The sequence below is a fragment of the Heterodontus francisci genome, chromosome 2, assembly GCF_036365525.1.
Source record: "Heterodontus francisci isolate sHetFra1 chromosome 2, sHetFra1.hap1, whole genome shotgun sequence".
Taxonomy (NCBI): Eukaryota; Metazoa; Chordata; class Chondrichthyes; order Heterodontiformes; family Heterodontidae; genus Heterodontus; species Heterodontus francisci.
In genome coordinates, this window is record NC_090372.1 from 209,817,882 (window position 1) to 209,836,967 (window position 19,086).

The following is a 19,086-nucleotide window of genomic DNA, read 5'->3' on the forward strand; positions in this document are numbered from 1 at the left end:
TCTGGCTACCTAATTATTCACGGCTATTACAGCCATGTTTTCTGGCCTTTCATTAAGATATTGCTGTCAAACATATCAGATTAACATCTGAAGCCATAATTGTAAGGCTCTAGGCCCCAGCATACTGTGAAGATATTGGCTGATCATTATTCTGTTCAGTGTTGATTAGCACAGCAAAGGATCTCCTGCTGAATTTAGTGTCTGAAAGTGCTGTCACTGGAAGTTCAATGAAGTACAACAGTGGATGTGAGGAGAATTCCTACTTGGCATATGCACACCACCCTGACTGGGACACACATCTTTAAAAGGATCACTGGAGACCACCGCCAAAAATGTAGTCTTTTCTCCTTAAAAAAAATGCTTACCTGAATGTGATGCTGGGAGGGTGAAGAGTGCCCGTCTCCCAGCTCCAGGACTATCCTGAAGACTGTAGGTGACCCCAGCTCAAGCTCCCCCCGATCCTCTTCCACCCCACCCCCACCATCAGTCACACTTTTCTCATCAACATCTCCTCAATCACAAATTCAAACATCTATATTTATAATGGACTTGCCTCTGTAAATCTTCTCACCATCACTGGCTATGCTGTGAATCTCAATGTTCTCGCTCAGCTTGGTTGTCACGTTGGTTGTTTTCATCAAGGACACAGTTTTTAAAAAATTCTTTCATGGGATGTGGACGTCATTGACAAGGCCAGCATTTGTTGCCCATCCCTAACTGCCCTTGACAACGGAGTGGCTTGCTAGGCCAATTCAGGGGGCAGTTAAGAGTCAACCACATTGCTGTGGGTCTGGAGTCACATGTAGGCCAGACCAGGTAAGCATGGCAGATTTCCTTTCCTAAAGGACAGTTTTCCCCCCTCTCAGTAGTTTGTCTTTTTCGTTTCTACGATTTTCTCTTTTTAAATGTTATTTATTTTGCATTTTTCTCTGTGTTGCCTCCCCCGTCAATCTTTTAGCCGAATCGCATGTCTCCTCACTGGTGCCCAGTGTGACCCGCCACAGTGGTTTCCTGTGGCCAGTTCTTAGCCTCTGGTCTCTGTGCATGCTTCATGTGGCCTGCATTTGGTGCTTAATTTTAACTCAACCCGCCCTGTGAGGAATTGACAGGGTTGAACTGAGCTTTATAGCCTGCCCCCGTTCCCAATCTGCTCTCCGCTAAAGTCACTGGGGTGTTAAATAGGTGGTTGATCCAATCCCGTCACTTGCCCTCCGGGGGTGGGGGTGGGGGGGCAGTAGGGTTGCCAACTCTGCCTGGGTGTATTCCTGGAGGCTGTATCACATGATCTTCCCTTGCGAGCTTCCCCACTTCCACATTCTTGGCATTGGCCTATCCTCCAGGCGCACTGCCTCCTCCTGGCTGTTTGGGAAAGTGAACACTTTGCTTGACAATCTGCTTGGGTAACAGTCTTTTCTTCACCATCGCCAGTAGTTTTATAACAAATAGATGAAACTGTTCAAATTAAATGGAAAGAATCATAGAATGGTTACAGCACAGAAAGAGGCCATTCGGCCTGTCGCGTCCATGCTGGCTCTCTGCAAGAGCAACTCACCTAGCCCCACTCCCCTGCCTTTTCCCTGTAGCCCTGCAAATTTTCTCTCTTCAGATGTGTATCCAATTCTCTTCTGAAAGCCACAATTGAATCTGCCTCCACCACACTCTCAGGCAGTGCATTCCAGATCCTAACCACTCGCTGTGTAAAAAAAAAATTCTCCTCATGTCACTGCTGCTTCTTTTCCCAATCACCTTAAATCGGTGTCATCTGTTTCTGGATCCTCCCACCAATGGGAACAGTTTCCCCCTACCTACATTGTCCAGACCCCTCATGATTTTGAAAACCTCCATCAAATCTCCTCTCAACCTCTCTTCTCTAAGGAGAACAGACCCAGCTTCTCCAATCTATCCACATAACTGAAGTTCCTCATCCCTAGAACCGTTCTCATGAATCTTTTCTGCACCCTCGCTAATGCCCTCACACCCTTCTGAAAGTGTGGTGCCCAGAACTGGACGCAATACTCCAGTTGACGCCATGATCTTGTTGAATGGCGGAGCAGGCTCGAGGGGCTGAGTGGCCTATTCCTGCTCCTAATTCGTATGTTCGTATGAACCAGTGTTTTATAAAGGTTCATCACAACTTCCTCGTTTTTGTACTCTATGCCCTTATTCATAGAGCCCAGGATCCCGTATGCTTTATTAACTGCTCTCTCAATCTGCCCTGCCACCTTCAACGATTTGTTCACATATACCCCCAGGTCCCTCTACCCCTGCACCTCTTTTCGAATTGTACCATTTATTTTATATTGCCTCTCCTCATTCTTCCTAACACAACGTATCACTTTACACTTCTCTACATTAAGTTTTACCCGCCGCGGGCCCGCCCATTCCACCAGCCTGTCCATGTCCTTTTGAAGTCTATCACTATCTTCCTCACAGTTTACAACACTTCCCAGTTTTGTCATCCACAAATTTTGAAATTGTGCCCTGCACATCCAAGTCGACACAATTTTTATTTTTCAATGCCCCTATGATTTCTCACCCAGTTGGTCCTGGTAGCAGTATCCTGGAGATTAAATCTTCAATTCTTGGTGACTTCAGGAAAATCCTGGAGGCTTAGCAACCCCATGGGGTTCGGTTCAAATGAAACCTCTTGGTTGTGATTTGCTGTGTACATTGCCTCCATATGTTAACTGGTACATTTGAAGTAAATAGTCTTAATCGGTGAACATGTCTGCAACTGAGGGCACAGCTGCTATATAGAGGAGTCATTATAACACAGTGGAGGCCATTCAGACCATCCAGCCCATGCTGGCACATATGTGACTAAAGCCATACAAGGCCTTAGAGTTGGGCCACACTCTGTGCTGAGTCAACTTGAAGAAAGAGGTTGTGTTTATACAGGACTTTATCTCACCCCAAGTACATCTCAATGCACTTCGCAATGAGTCACAGTTATATCAGCAAACACAGGAGCCAATGTGCACACAGTTAGATCCCACAGACAAACAACATTAACTTACTTTACTTTTTTTGGCTAAGGAAGGACATCAGGAAAACTCCATTCTCCCCTTCTGTGTCCACCTGAAGAGGGCCTCAGCTTATCATCTCATCTGACAGGCACGTCCAACAATGCAGCATTCCTTTTTTTTTTAGAGATACAGCACTGAAACAAGCCCTTCGGCCCACTGAGTTTGTGCCGACCCATTTATACTAATCCTATACTAATTCCATATTCCTACCACATCCCCACCTGTCCCTATATTTCCCTACCACCTACCTATCCTAGGGGTAATTTATAATGGCCAATTTACCTATCAACCTGCAAGTCTTTGGCATGTGGGAGGAAACCGGAGCACCCGGAGGAAACCCACGCAGACACAGGGAGAACTTGCAAACTCCACACAGGCAGTACCCGGAATTGAACCCGGGTCGCTGGAGCTGTGAGGCTGCGGTGCTAACCACTGCGCCACTGTGCCGCCCCTTCGATCCAGCACCGACAAGCTACCCTAGGCTATGTGCTCAAGTGATTGCGTATAGCTTGTAGCCATTACCATCTGAATTCAAAAGCAGCCAATCTATTAACAGAGCCACTCATTGACCTTATTTTGCCCAGGGCTATGGGGATTGAGCAGGGACTGGGACTGACTGAATAGCTCCGTGGACAGCCAGCGTGGACTCGATGAGCCGAATGGCCTCCTCTGTGCCATAAATGCCTCTATGACTCTATTAAGGCCCCTCTGTTAGGGTGGAGGAGTGCAGTGGGGACACAGGAAATTGGTCAGGTTTCTTGCTTCAGTTGCCCCGACTGAGAAGTCCATACGTGCAGATATCAAACGAGGGTGGGATCAGACTTGATGGCCGCCCTACATAGTCGAATAGTCTGCAGAATCTTACTCTTCAGGCTCACAAGGATAAAACTGGACAGGTTGTGGCTCTTTTCTCTAGAAAAGAGAAGGCAGAAGGGCTGACCTGATAGAGGTTTTCAAAAAGGTATGTGTGGGTACAGTAGGATATTACTAGACTAGTAAGCCGGAGGCTTGGAAATACGAGTTCGAATCCCACCATAGGAGCTGGTGGAATTTAAATTCAATTAATTAATAAAAAACCTGGAAATGAAAACTAGTCTCAGTGATGATGCCATGAAATGACCACGAATTGTTGTAAAAACCCATCTGGTTTACTAATGTCCTTTAGGGAAGGAAATCTGCTGTCCTTACCTGGTCTGGCCTACATGTGACTCCAGACCCACAGCAATGTGGTTGACTCAGCTGGCAAGCGCAATTAGGGATGGACAACAAATGCTGGCCTTGCCAGTGACACCCACATCCCACGAAAGAATATAAAAAGGAACCTCGCATGGAACATAAACACCAGCACAGACCTGTTGGGCCGAATGGCCTGTTTCTGTGCTGTAAATCCTATGTGAAGAATAGCCACTTGGGGATGGCCCTGGAGGCAATACAGTGGCCAGGACCTTCAGGAAAGAAGTTGAGAAAACCATTCCATTTCCGTTCAAAGAATAATTGATCCTCCCCCAAATCTGATCCTCCCCCAAAAAGCTGTGAGGCTGGGATTGGGTCAACTGAAAATTTCAAAAACGGAGACCGATAAGATTTTTATTCGGAAAGGATATTAACGGTTTCGGAACCGAGGTGGGGAGATGGCGTTGAGATACAGATCAGCTGAATGGAGGCGGAACAGGCTCGAGGGGCTGAATGGCCTCCTCCTATGCTGCATCTGGAGAGAAGGTGATGAGAGTCTGGCAGTAATAAACAGCACTGTTCACGCTGAGACCTGTCAATCACTCAACTCGAGTTGAGTCCTGCCCTCTCTTGACCAAGCTAACTCGATACCACTGCATTAACTATGACAATACTGCTGCATCCACTGCTAAGTCAGGACTTACAGGTAGGCCAATGCTCAACAGCTTATTCCTGCAGACCGGCCAGCACAACATCTCGGAGAGTAAATAGGATGTCAAATACACCTTTGGCCTTTCAGCTTTGGTCTAGCTGATACTTAGCAAGGTGGAGCAGCTAAACCCAGGACAATACTGTTTTGCGTATCAGGGTGGAAGGTCAGACGGCCACAAGGTCAGGCCCACATAGGGCAAATTTAGAATAGGCATAAGGGCCTGTTTCTACACTTAGAATGACATGAAATCACAGCACAGAAACAGGCCGTTTGTCCCTACAGTTAACAACGGTGTTTATCCTCTATATGAGCAGCAGCCTTTATCTTATCTTATGTGTCCACAACCCTTTATTCCCCCTCCCCTCAATCACCTTTCCAGTCTGTTCCTCAACATTGACATGGCCTCTGTATTAATCACATCCATCATCTTCAAAGAGATTCTCATGCACTTAATCCGAAATCTCTTACATTTAATGTGATATCTATGTCACCTCACTCCAGACCTTTGAACGACTGGAAACATCTGGGGACAGTGGGGCGTTGGGGGAGCGATGGGGTTCATTTTAACCTCACGTCCCTAGTAACTGATAGGATCAGCTTGAATGGAACGTGGAGTCGGTTGGAGTGGAAGATAGTTGGAAGGGAATAATTTCAGGATTAAAAGCACCTTGGTTGAAATAATATTAAATTATTAAAGAATACAATTCATTCAAACAGGTAATGAGTGAAAAACAAATCATAGCTCAGTCAGGCTTATTTTTACCTGTTTATTCATGAACCTGAGGGAACTTGAGAATTAATAAAAACAGCGAGATGTTGGGATCTGAAAGGGTGGTGGAAATAAATTCAATAGTAACTTTCAAAAGGGAACCAGATGGTGAATAGTGGGGGTCAACTAAACAACAAACTGCAGGAGGAAGCTCCACAAATAGCCCCATCCTCAATGATGAGGGAGTCCAGCACATCAGTATGAAAGACGAGGCTGAAGCATTTGCAACAATCTTCAGCCAGAAGTGCCGAGTGGAAAATCCATTTCGGCCTCCTCCTGAGGTCCTCAGCATCACAGGTGCCAGTCTTCAGTCAATCTGATTCACTCCACGTGATATTAAGAAACGACTGAAGGCACTGGATAGTGCAAAGGCTATGGGCCCTGACAATATTCCAGCAATAGCGCTGAAGACCTGTGCTCCAGAACTTGCCGCGCCCCTAGCCAAGCTGTTCCAGTACAGCTACAACACTGACATCTTCTTGGCAATGGAAATTTCCCAGGTATGTCCCATACAAAAAAAGTAGGACAAGTCCAACCTGGACAATTACTGTCCGATCAGTCTACTCTCGATCATCAGCAAAATATGGAAAGTGTCGTCGACAGTGCTACCAAACGGCACTTGCTTAGCAATAACCTGCTCAGTGACGCTCAGTTTGGGTTCTGCCAGGGCCACTCAGCACCTGACCTCATTACAGCCTTGGTTCAAACATGGACAAAAGAGCTGAACTCAAGAGGTGAGGTGAGAGTGACTGCCCTTGACAGCAAGGCAGCATTTGACCGAGTATGGCATCAAGGAGCCCCAGCAAAACTGGAGTCAATGGGAATCAGGGGAAAACTCTCCGCTGGTTGGAGTCATACTGAATGCAAAGTAAGATGGTTGTGGCTGTTGGAGGTCAATCATCTGAGCTCCAGGACATCACTGCAGGAGTTCCTCAGCGTAGTGTCCCAGGCCCAACCATCTTCAGCTGCTTCATCAATGACTTTCCCTCCATCCATAAGGTCAGAAGTGCGGATGTTAGCTGATGATTGCACAATGTTCAGCACCATTCACAACTCCTCAGATACTGAAGCAGTCCGTGTCCAGACCTGGACAACATTCAAGCTTGGACTAATAAGTGGCAAGTAACATTCGTGGCAGACAAGTGCCAGGCAATGACCATCTCCAACAAAAGACAATCTAACCATCTCCCCATCACATTCAACGGCATTACCATCGCTGAAACCCCCTCTATCAACATGTTGGAGGTTACCATTGACCAGAAACTGAACTGGAGTAGCCATATAAATACTGTGGCTACAATAACAGGTCAGAGGCTGGGAATTCTGCAGTGAGTAACTCACCTCCTGACTCCTCAAAGCCTGTCCACCATCTACAAGGCATGGGGATGATGGTGACGTAGTGGTAATTTCACTGGACTAGTAATGCAGAGCCCAGGCTAATGCTCTGTGTACATGGGTTCAAATCCCACCACAGCAGATGGTGAAAGTTGAATTCAACTAATAAATCTGGAATTTAATTTTAAAAAAGCTAGTCTAATGATGACCACGAAACCAGTGTCGATTGTTGTAAAAATCCACCTGGTTCACGAATGCCCTTTAGGGAAGGAAATCTGCTGTCCTGGTTTGGCCTACATTGACTGGAGACCCACAACAATGTGGCTGACTTTTAACTGCCCTCTGAAATGGCCTAGCAAGCCACTCAGTTCAAGGGCAATTAGGAATGAGCAATAAATGCTGGCCTTTCCAGTGATCAGCCCATATCCCACAAACAAATAAAAAAAGTCAGGAATTCGATGGAATGCTCTTCACTTGCCTGAATGACTGCAGAATCAACAACACTCAAGAAGCTCGACACCATCCAGGACAAAGCAGCCCACATTCACTCCCTGCACCACCGACGCACAGTGGCAGCAGTGTGTACCATCTACAAGATGCACTGCAGCAATGCACCAAGGCTCCTTAACCAGCACCTTCCAAACCCGCGACCTCTACCACCTAGAAGGACAATGGCAGCAGATGCATGGGAACACCACCACCTGCAAGTTCCCCTCCAGGCCACACACCATCCTGACTTGGAATTATATCGCCGTTCCTTCACTGTCACTGGGTCAAAATCCTGGAACTCCCTTCCTAACAGCACTGTGGGTGTACCTACCCCACACAGACTGCAGGGATTCAAGAAGGCAGCTCACCACCACCTTCCCAAGGGCAATTAGGGATGGGAAATAAATTCTGGCCTGGCCAGCGACGCTCACATCTCATGAAACAAATGAAAAAAAAATACTTGAAGCAAAAATTGTAGGGCAAAGGGGGAGTGTAACTGCTTGGATAGCTCTTACAAAGAGCTGACATAGAAATGATGGGCCGAATAGCCTCCTTCTGTCCTTCTAGGATTCTAAGTCATGGATTTAATTTGAAGCTTCTCTTCTTGCCTTCCTGTCAATAGCAGCTGGACCAGGGCTGGACCAAGGTAGACATGGATGCTTACTTGTTATGGAGAGGATATGGAGACTGGAAACTCAACTCGTGTTCAACAGGTGGCAAGGTTGCAAAGAGTCTAGCTCAGCAGGATACAATGGCTGGGGAGGTGGATGGAGTCAGCGGCCAGGATTTTGGAGTTTGTGTTGGGGTGCGGAACAGCTGAAGACGATGGCATCGGTCTTACCAATGTTTAGCTGGAGGAAGTTTCGGTTTATTTGGACGTTGGATCAACAGTCTGACAACACAGAGGCATCTGAGAGGTCAGGAGAGGTGGTGAATAACTGGGAGGTCATCAGCATGCATATGGAAGCTTACCCAACGCCACCAAAAGGCAGCATGTAGACGAGGAGGAAATGGTGTGGAGGTGGGGAGAGATACGCAAGAGGGGAACCAAACAAGGGTTCCCCTCCCACCTTCCGCCACTAGCCACTGAGCTGGGAAATGAAGGACTGGAGGTTGGAGGAGGATGGTGCGGTCAACCATGTGAAAGGCTGGAGAGAGACCAAGAAGGGTTATTGCACCAAGGTGACTGTCACAGAGGCCGTCATTTGTGACTTTGATAAGGATCTTTGCAATGCTGTTGTATGTGGGAGGAAACCTGACTGAGAAAGTTTCAGGAAAGATGGGCACGAATTTGAGAGATGGCAACACATTCACAGAATGGAGAGGAAAGGGAGGTTGGAGATGGGGCGGGAGTGGGGTAAATGGTGGGTTCTTTTGAAAATGGAGGTGGTTTTCAAAAGCTGAAGGGAGGGAACTGCTAACAATGCCAGATAACATGGAAGCAAAGGCTCATACAACCATGAATTTATCCTACAGCATGAACAAGGCAAACCCAACATATCCATGAATATGTCCAGCAGATATGGCATAGAATAATTGTTCTGTGTACGTGCCTGTTTATCGGAACAAGCTCATAGCAGAACCATAAATTTGCCTTATGTTATCAACAGAGCAAACAGGCTGGTAACACAAGGCAACTCCCTATGTAAATGGTATAGAGAGTATGAGAGAGCCAATCTTGTATTTTCATGTCTCACCATTTCCCTGTTGCTGTGCTGAAGTCATTCTGCTGGTGTACATTCCTTGACCATTGGTTGGCTCCCAGTGAGTTGCCCAAGTGGCCATTGCTTGCGATGACCCGTGGCCTTGAGGCTATTACACAGCTTAACCCTTTCCTGCCCTCACCCGTCACTCACACACGCAGCACAGCAAAGGGAAATTACAGCTTTTCTGGTATGGTATGAGCTCGGAGTCAATGGCCTCAATATTAAGCCCCACCCCCCCCAATCATGGGCGGAAGGGTCGTTGTGGGGGGGAAGGGGTTAAAAATCTTTAAATGTGAAAGCGTCCCCAACCTGCCACGAGTGCACTTGCCACCATTTTCACGGAGGCGGGTTTGCGTGGCGTGTAGATGTGCTGCTGTGGGGAGGCGGATTGCTTCATTAGCATATTTAAATCAGGCTCTCGCGGAGCAATTGGGAGCCTGATCTAAATTTAACTACTGCTGCCCGGGTTTCCCAGGGCTTCGGAAAGTCGGTAGTGAAAAAGAGGCGGGAGCTGCCGGCTCCAATAAGGGAAGGGGGAGGCGTGGCGCAAGGGTAATGTCACTGGACTAGTAAGCCAGAGCCCCAAGCTAATGGGTTTGCATCCCACCACATCAGATGGTGAAATTTGAATTCAATTAATAAATCTGGAATTAAAAACTAGTCTAATGGTGACCTTGAAATGATTGTTGTAAAAACCCATCTGGTTCACTAATGTCTATTCGGGAAGGAAATCTGCTGTCCTTACCTGGTCTGGCCTACCTGCAACTCCAGACCCACAGCATTCCCTCTGAAATGGCCTAGCAAGCCATTCAGTTCAAGGGCAATTGAGGATGGGCAATAAATGCTGGCCGATCCAGCAATGCTCATATCCCACGAATGAATAAAAAAAGTGCCTTTTCCAGCACACCTTGTAGACCGGGTGGAGCAGGAGTGCTTGCCCCTGCCCTCAAGGAACCCTCCTGCTGATCGTGGCCCTTTTCGCAACCCCCACCCCCACTTCCAGAGTGCCTCTGTCTTCTTCCCTCACCCTGAACCCCACAAGTCCCAGTCTGTGGCCTTTCCCACTCCCGAATGCCTCTCTCTTTCCCTCTCCCTCAAATCCCAGTCTCAGGCCCACTCCCCTCTTGATTTTCTCTCTCTTCCCCCCCCTCCCTCAATTCCACGATCTCCAGCCTTCTCCCATCCTGACCTCTCTTCCACCTTCAGGAAACCATAATCCCTGCTCTTCTCCTCCTGCCAATTGCCTCATCTCCCTCCCTCAAGTCCCAGGCTCTGACCTGCACTGCCCTCCTCTACCCCTCAAGCCCCAATCCCTGGCCTTCCATCCTGATGATTGCCGGATCCCAGTCAATGTGGCTTGCTGCCGGCAGGAAGCAGAAGAAAATTACTTTTTTTTTAATTCATTCATGGGATGTGGGCATCACTAGCCAGGCCAGCATTTATTGCCCATCCCTAATTGCCCTTGAGAAGGTGGTGGTGAGCTGCCTTCTTGAACTGCTGCAGTCCATTTGGGGTAGGTACACCCACAGTGCTGTTAGGAAGGGAGTTCCAGGATTTTGACCCAGCGACAGTGAAGGAACGGCGATATAGTTCCAATTCAGGATGGTGTGTGACTTGGAGGGGAACTTGCAGGTGGTGGTGTTCCCATGCATTTGCTGCCCTTGTTCTTCTAGTTGGTAGAGGTCGCGGGTTTGGAAGGTTCTGTTGAATGAGCCTTGGTGAGTTGCTGCAGTGCATCTTGTAGATTGTACACACTGCTGCCACTGTGTGACGGTGGTGGAGGGATTGAATGTTTGTGGATGGTGTGCCAATCAAGCGGGCTGCTTTGTCCTGGATGTTGTAGAGCTTCTTGAGTGTTGTTGGAGCTGCACCCATCCAGGCAAGTGGAGAGTATTCCATTACACTCCTGACTTGTGCCTTGAAGATGGTGGACAGGCTTTGGAGAGTCACGAGGTGAATTACTCGCCGCAGGATTCCTAGCCTCTGACCTGCTCTTGTAGTCAAGGTATTTATATGGCTACTCCAGTTCAGTTTCTGGTCAATGGTAGCCCCTAGGATGTTGATAGTGGGGGATTCAGCGATGGTAATGCCATTGAATGTCAAGGGGAGATGGTTAGATTCTCTTTTGTTGGAGATGGTCATTGCCTGGCACTTGTGTAGCACAAATGTTACTTGCCACATATCATCCCAAGCCTGGATATTGTCCAGGTCTTGCTGCCTTTCTACACGGATTGCTTCAATATCTGAGGAGTCACGAATGGTGCTGAACATTGTGCAATCATCAGCGAACATCCCCACTTCTGACCTTATGATTGAAAGAAGGTCATTGGTGAAGCAGTTGAAGATGGTTGGGCCTAGGACACTACCCTGAGGAACTCCTGCAGTGATCTCCTGGAGCTCAGATGATTGACCTCCAACAACCACAACCATCTTCCTTTGCGCTAGGTATGACTCCAACCAGCAGAGAGTTTTCCCCTTGATTCCCATTGACTCCAGTTTTTCTAGGGCTCCTTGATGCCATACTCGGTCAAGTGCTGCCTTGATGTCAAGGGCAGTCACTCTCACCTCACCTCTGGAGTTCAGCTCTTTTGTCCATGTTTGAACCAAGGCTGTAATGAGGTCAGGTGCTGAGTGGCCCTGGCAGAACCCAAACTGGGTATCACTGAGCAGGTTATTGCTAAGCAAGTGCTGCTTGATGGCACTGTTGATGACATCTTCCATCACGTGACTGATGATTGAGAGTAGACTGATGGGGCGGTAACTGACCGGGTTGGATTTGTCCTGCTTTTTGTATACAGGACATAACTGGGCAATTTTCCACATTGCCGGGGTAGATACCAGTGTTGTAGCTGTACTGAAACAGCTTGGCTAGGGGCGCAGCAAGTTCTGGAGCACAGGTCTTCAGTAATATTGCTGGAATATTGTCAGGGCCCATAGCCTTTGCAGTACTACTACTTTTGCTCCTATTTCTATGTTCTTGTGTTACCGCTCTAACAAATGCAGTTGTATGTTTTATTGTTAAATTGTATGGTGCTGCATATAAGCAAAATAGTTGGTGGATCATATACTGCTGTTGCAGCCTATTGGAACTCAATAATCAACACCTGAAATTAGGTTAATCAAATATCAACATACAAATGCATTAATATTCGTATGGGATTCCAGTGCCTTCCAGTATCCAGGACCTTCAGTCGTTTCTTGATATCACGTGGAGTGAATCAAATTGGCTGAAGTCTGGCATCTGTGATGCTGGGGATTTCAGGAGGAGGCTGAGATGGATCAAACTCAGCACTTCTGACTGAAGATTGTTGCAAATGCTTCTGCCTTATCTTTCGCACTGCTGGGCTCCCCTATCATTGAGGATGGGGATATTTGTGGAGCCACCTCCTCCAGTTAGTTGTTTAATGGTCCACCACCATTCACGGCTGTATGTGGCAGGACTGCAGAGCTTAGATCTGATCCATTGGTTATGGGATCGCTTAGCTCTGTCTATTGCATGCTGCTTATGCAGTTTGGCATGCAAGTAGTCCTGGGTTGTAGCTTCACCAGGTTGACACCTCATTTTGAGGTATGCCTGGTGCTGCTCCTGGCACGCCCACCTGCACTCTTCATTGTATCAGGGTTGGTCTCCTGGCTTGATGGTAATGGTAGAGTTGAGGATATGCCGGGCCATGAGGTTACAGATTGTGGTTGAGTTGAGCAATTCTGCTGTTGCTGATGGCCCACAGCCCCTCATGGATGTCCAGTTTTGCATTGCTAGATTGTTCGAAATCTATCCCATTTGGCATGGTGATAGTGCCACACAACATGATGGACGGTATCCTCAATGTTAAGGCGGGACTTCGTCTCCACAAGGACTGTGCGGTGGTCTCTCCTACCAATACAGTCATGGGTAGAAGCATCTGCAGCAGGCAGATTGGTGAGGACAAGGTCAAGTATGTTTTTCCCTCGTGTTGGTTCCCCCACCACCTGCCGCAGACCCAGTCTAGCAGTATTGTCCTTTAGGACTCTGCCAGCTCGGTCAGTAGTGGTGCTACTGAGCCACTCTTGGTGATGGACATTGAAGTCCCCCACCCAGAGTACATTTTGTGCCCTTGCCACCCTCAGTGCTTCCTCCAAATGGTGTTCTACATGGAGGAGTACTGAGTCATCAGCTGAGGGAGGGCGGTAGGTGGTAATCAGTAGGAGGTTACCTTGCCCATGTTTGACCTGATGCCATGAGACTTCATGGGGTCCAGAGTCGATGTTGAGGACTCCCAGGGCAACTCCATCCCTACTGTATACCACTGTGCCACCACCTCTGCTGGGTTTGTCCTGCCGGTGGGACAGGACATACCCAGGGATAGTGATTGCAGTGTCAGGGACATTGTCTGTAAGGTATGATTCCGTGAGTATGACTATGTCAGGCTGTTGCTTGACTAGTCTGTGGGACAGCTCTCCCAACTTTGGCACAAGCCCCCAGATGTTAGTAAGGAGGACTTTGCAGGGTCGACAGGGCTGGGATTGTCGTTGTCGTTTCCGGTGCCTAGGTTGATGCCCCGTGGTCCCACCGGTTTCATTCCCTTTTATTGACTTCATAGCGGTTAGGTACAACTGAATGGCTTGCTAGGCCATTTCAGAGGGCATGTAAGAGTTAACCACATTGCTGTGGGTCTGGAGTCACATGTAGGCCAGACCAGGTAAGGACAGCAGATTTCCTTCCCTAATTAGTGAACCAGATGGGTTTTTACAACAATCAACAATGGTCTCATGGCCATCATTAGACTAGCTTTTTAATTCCAGATTTATTAATTAAATTCAAATTCCACCTTTTGCTGTGGTGGGATTCGAACCCATGTCCCCAGATCAATACCCTGGGTCTCTGGGTTACCAGTCCAGTGGTAATACCACTATGCCACCGCCTCCCCTTTGAAGTCCTGCCATTAATGTTAGCCAGACTTCCACACCTTCGGTCTCAACATGAACCCCCACCATTTTCATCCTCCCCTGAATCCTCCCCATTAATATCAGGACCATCGAGTTTACATTTCAGCTGTCAGGGAGCAAGCTATCTGTGCTTAAACAGAAAGCAATCACTCCTCTACCCTGTGCTCAGAGATAATGCCTCTTGAATTTAAAGAGATAAGGAATGCGGATGATCTTTCCCTGAGATATCAGCAATACCTGTGCTCAATGTTCGAGCCAAATTCTGTTTCCTATGTCTGGGATGAAAGGTCTGGAGTGTGTCACCTGGATCAATACTGCTTGCTAATACAAAACAGATGCCTATCACTTTTTAATACATAGAAGGCAGCGAGCTCCCTAACAGTCCACTAAGAGTTATTGGGGATATTTCAATGGTAACAATAAGTAATACAGTAATAAGGAAACATTTACAGGGCTATTGGGAAAGAGCGGGGGAGTGGGACTAATTGGATAGGTAATTCAAAGCCATTCTGTGCTGTATGATTTGATGATACAGTTTTACAGTCAGACAAACAAACACACATGGGATATAAATAGGTGTGTGTATATATAAAATCTGTAAGAAAAGCTTTTATAAAAATATATATAATGTAGATACCGAGCCTATTAAACTGAACGGGATTTAGTTCCCTCTACAGCAGGTGTGAAACACATCTCAAAATATGTGACCCACTTGCTTGTATTTACTTACAATTAAAACTTTCATTTACGAGACGTGGGCGTCACTGGCAAGGCCAGCATTTATTGCCTATCCCCAAATCCTGGCAGTGAGCCACCTTCCTGAATACAACTGAGTGGATTGCTAGGCCATTGTAGAGGGTGGTTAAGAGTCAACCACATTACTGTGGGTCTGGAGTCACATGTAGGCCAGACCGGGTAAGGACAGCAGATTTCCCTAAAGGACATGAGGGAACAAGCTGCATTTTCACGTCAATCCAGTGGCTTCATGTTCACCATTACGGATCCTAGCTTTTTCATGCCAGCTTTTATTTAACTAATTGAATTTAAATTCCCCAACTCGTGGGGGGACTTGAATGCATGTCTCCAGATCATTGGTTCAGGTCTCTGTATTGCTGGTCCAGTAACATAACCACTATGCTACTGCACCTAATGTGCAATATTTAACATGCAGTCTCTATCTATCTCTCAAGCTGTCAACTAACCGATTGCTGTCTTTTCCAGCAATCCATGTGGGTTTATAATTGTTGCACAGTTGAAATAAAATGTATCCTATAACTTGTAACGTTGGAGCCTTTTTAGGAGGATAAAAATATTCTAAGGTTCGGAGGTCTCTGTGACAGAATCTGATGAGCTTTCCCTACCTCTCAGGGAGCGCTGCACTGGCGGAGCTGCTGTCTTTCAGATGCAATGTTAAATCAAGGCCCAGTCTGCCCTCTCAGGTGGAGGTAAAAGACCCCACAGCACTATTTCAATGAAGAACAGAGGCATTCTGTCCAGTGTCCTTCGACCAGACATCACTAAAACAGATGATCTGGTAATTATCTTGATGCTGTTGGTGGGAGCTTGCTGCGTGCAAATTGGCTGCCACACGTCCAACATCACAACAGTGACTACACTTCAATACAAGTAATTCATTGGCTGTAAAGTCATAGAGCACTGAAACAGGCCCTTTGGCCCACCGGGTCTGTGCCGACCAACAACCACCTACTTATACTAATCCTACATTAATCCCGTATTCCCTACCACATCCCCACAATTCTCTTACCACCTACCTACACTAGGGACAATTTACAATGGCCAATTTACCTATCAACCTGCAAGTCTTTGGCTGTGGGAGGAAACCGGAGCACCCGGAGGAAACCCACGCGGTCACAGGGAGAACTTGCAAACTCCACACAGGCAGTACCCAGAATTGAACCCGGGTCACTGGAGCTGTGAGGCTGCGGTGCTAACCACTGCGCCACTCCCGTACTTTGGGATGCCGAGGTTATGAAAGGCGCTACATAGATGCAAGTTCCTGTTTCTTTCCTTTGCTCCCTCTCTCATTGTTACCCTTTTCTTGTCCATATTAATCTGTGTGTTTCTGGGATAGTGCTCCAGGGCCCCACCCCCCCCTCCCAGTGTAGTTTGCTTACCTATCTCGGAGCTCTGATTGTCTGTGGTGAGCTTCCTGAGACACTCCTCGTGTAGCTGTGTAATCTTCAGCACGATCTCGCAGGCTGGATGCACACACAGCACCTGGAGACAACACAGCCCTGTCAGAAGCTGCGTCATTATAAAGGCCACAAAATGTCAAACTGGGAAAGCTCATGCACAAATTCTGAACTTGCTCTTGCTATGGGTGCGCTGATTTTATTGCAGACACATTAACGCACGCGAGTGCAGATGGTGTCCACAGAAGCACAGAGCTGCCTGGGGCCTCCTTGGTCTATATGGGTCCATGTTTCATCGGCCAGCACCTTTAACCATGATCTTAATTTTAAGATAATTGGCAAAACAACCAAAAGGGGGAGTTTTTTTTTTAAAGCACCGAGTTATAATCTTGAATGCCCTGCTTGAAAGGGCAGCAGACACAGTTTCAGTAATAACTTTTGAAAGGGGATTTGGAAACATACTTGTAAAAGGAAACATTTGCAAGACAATGGGGAAAGAGCAGGAGCAAGTATTGGACAGCTTTTTCAAAGAGCCAGCATAAGCACGATGGGCTGAATGGCCTCCTTCTGTGCTCTGGGATTCTACACGATCTCTAACAATCAGAGTCTCCATCGTCACCTCTCACTATTTAAGCAATGTACAACACTTAGCCTAACTCCTAAAAACAAAAGCTAGTTTTAAATTACCAGGTTTGTCTCGACTATGTTTTTTGAATGTAGCACTGAGGCACATTATGCTTCTATAGGAGTGTGGCTTTTCATCAAGAAAGTTCAATCTGTATCTTTTTATTGCGGTTTACTCCTCATCTCCCCTGAAGGCACTGAGCTGTTGCCCAGGTACAGTTTCACAAGCATGAATACCTCGACCAAGTGACCATCTTTCATATGGGGGATCCGGAGTGGAAAACCCTGTTTCCTTTATCCCAGTCTTCCTTAAACCAACTGTAGTTATCAGAACCCTGGCATTCCAACTGCAACAACGATAATTAGAAATTAATAGCTACAGTTCATTCATGGCCATACCCCTTAATGTTAATGGTGGGACCCACCAATACTGATTTTTAAAAAATCACAGTTGTAAATAGAGAATTTTTTTTTATAATATATTTTATTAATCCCCGAACAATGATTGAAGAATAATTTAAAATGATAGTTAATAAAACTATTTTTAAACTACTTCCCTGTTACGATCTTATTTAATACTAATCTATTTTCTTTCTATTTACACCAGTTATAATTAAAGTGTCACTGGTCTACTAACCTGATCTCCCTGTATTTTGGTGCATTATAAAGGAGACACACACACAAAATAACCAGGCTGTTTTTAAAATCCGGCGGAATTTTTAAACCTGGTTGGTCCCACGTTAATGCAATGACTTACCCGGGGGATCTCGCTCTGGGTCAGCAGGGCTGCGAACAGGACGGAAACTTGGCCGAACTTCATTGCGCCCAGCTTGCGCCCCTCGCTCAGAGTTTCGCTGCCGGCGGAGCAGCTTCAGCGGGATCGGGAGCAACTCTCCAGCACTCCCGGTTTACAATCATCCTTCCTTTGCAAAGGTGCTGCTTCAGTTGGAAAATAAATAAAAAACATTTTCTTTATAAACCTTTAAAATAACCTTACAACAAACACACAAAACTGGAATCCTAGAGTCTGGGTTTCTGACATTTATATGAAGCCAGTACAAGTTTCTGAAGCTGATTAAATTCTTTCTCTTCAGCCCCACTCTGTGATCTGAATCCAGGTTTGACTGTGTCACTCCTGTATACATTTCCTTCTCCTGATTGACAGTGGCAAAGACCAACCAGGAACCACGCTGCCTCGCCTTTCACCAATGGCAGCACACTAAAGGGGCGGGACTATCAGGTACCTGATACAATCATTGCTTTATGATGTATTTTAGATTTTAGGAAGATAAGCTTTTCCACCGAATTACATAGAAATCACAGCTCAGCAAACAGCCTCATTCAGCTCATGCAGTGTTGGAGTGTTGCAGTGCTCCTAACCCCCAAGTGCCTACCCTGTCTCTGTTACAATGACTAACTCCCCTTATCAGACTCTCATGACCCTCTGTGTAAAAGAATATTTCTCCTGCTCTCTCTCTCTCTATGCACTCACCCTGTTGCTGTTTTTCAGGTGAGACATTAAACTGAGGCCTTGTCTGCCCAGTTGGGTGCACCGAAAATATCCCACGACAATAAAGAAGGACCTCACACCCCCACCCCTATGTCCTGGCCAATACTTGTCATCACTAAAAATAGATTACCTGCTCATTTATCTCACTGCTGTTTGTGGGAGTTTGCTGGTCCTACATTACAATAGTGACATTTCGAAAAGTACGACATTCCCTAATTACTGACTCCATCCCTCTTCTTGGCAACTGTCTGAGACTGAACCGGACTGTTCACAACCTTGGTGTCACATTTGACCCCAAGATGAGTTTCCGAGCACATATTCACGCCATCACTAAGACCACCTATTTTAACCTCTATAACAACTTGACCCCTGCCTCTGCTCATTTGCTGCTGAAACCCTCATTCATGCCTCTGTTACCTCTAGACTTGGCTATTCCAGTACACTCCTGGCCGGTCTCCCAAATTCTACTCTCTCTAAACTTGAGGTCATCCAAAACTCTGCTGTTTGTGTCTTTACTCACACCAAGTCCTGTTCACCTATCACCCCTGTGCTCGCTGACCTACGTTACCTCCCAGTTAAACATTACCTCGATTTTAAACATTCTTATCCTTGTTTTCAAATCCCTTCATGTCCTCGACCCTCCCTATCCCTGTAATCTCCTCC

The 19,086-nt window shown here is 46.7% G+C and overlaps 1 protein-coding gene across 1 annotated transcript in view; it reads right to left on the reverse strand.

Moving 5' to 3' along the window:
- Nucleotides 1-17,733, reverse strand: part of vipr1b (vasoactive intestinal peptide receptor 1b) — a 70,841-nt gene extending 53,108 nt beyond the window's left edge. Inside the window, exons 1-2 of the mRNA XM_068052195.1 lie at nucleotides 17,671-17,733; nucleotides 16,272-16,374 (exon numbers count right to left, since the gene is read on the reverse strand). Coding sequence (XP_067908296.1) covers nucleotides 16,272-16,374; nucleotides 17,671-17,733 — 166 coding nt within the window. The remainder of the gene's footprint in view (nucleotides 1-16,271; nucleotides 16,375-17,670) is intronic.
- Between the last annotated feature and the right edge of the window lie 1,353 nt (nucleotides 17,734-19,086).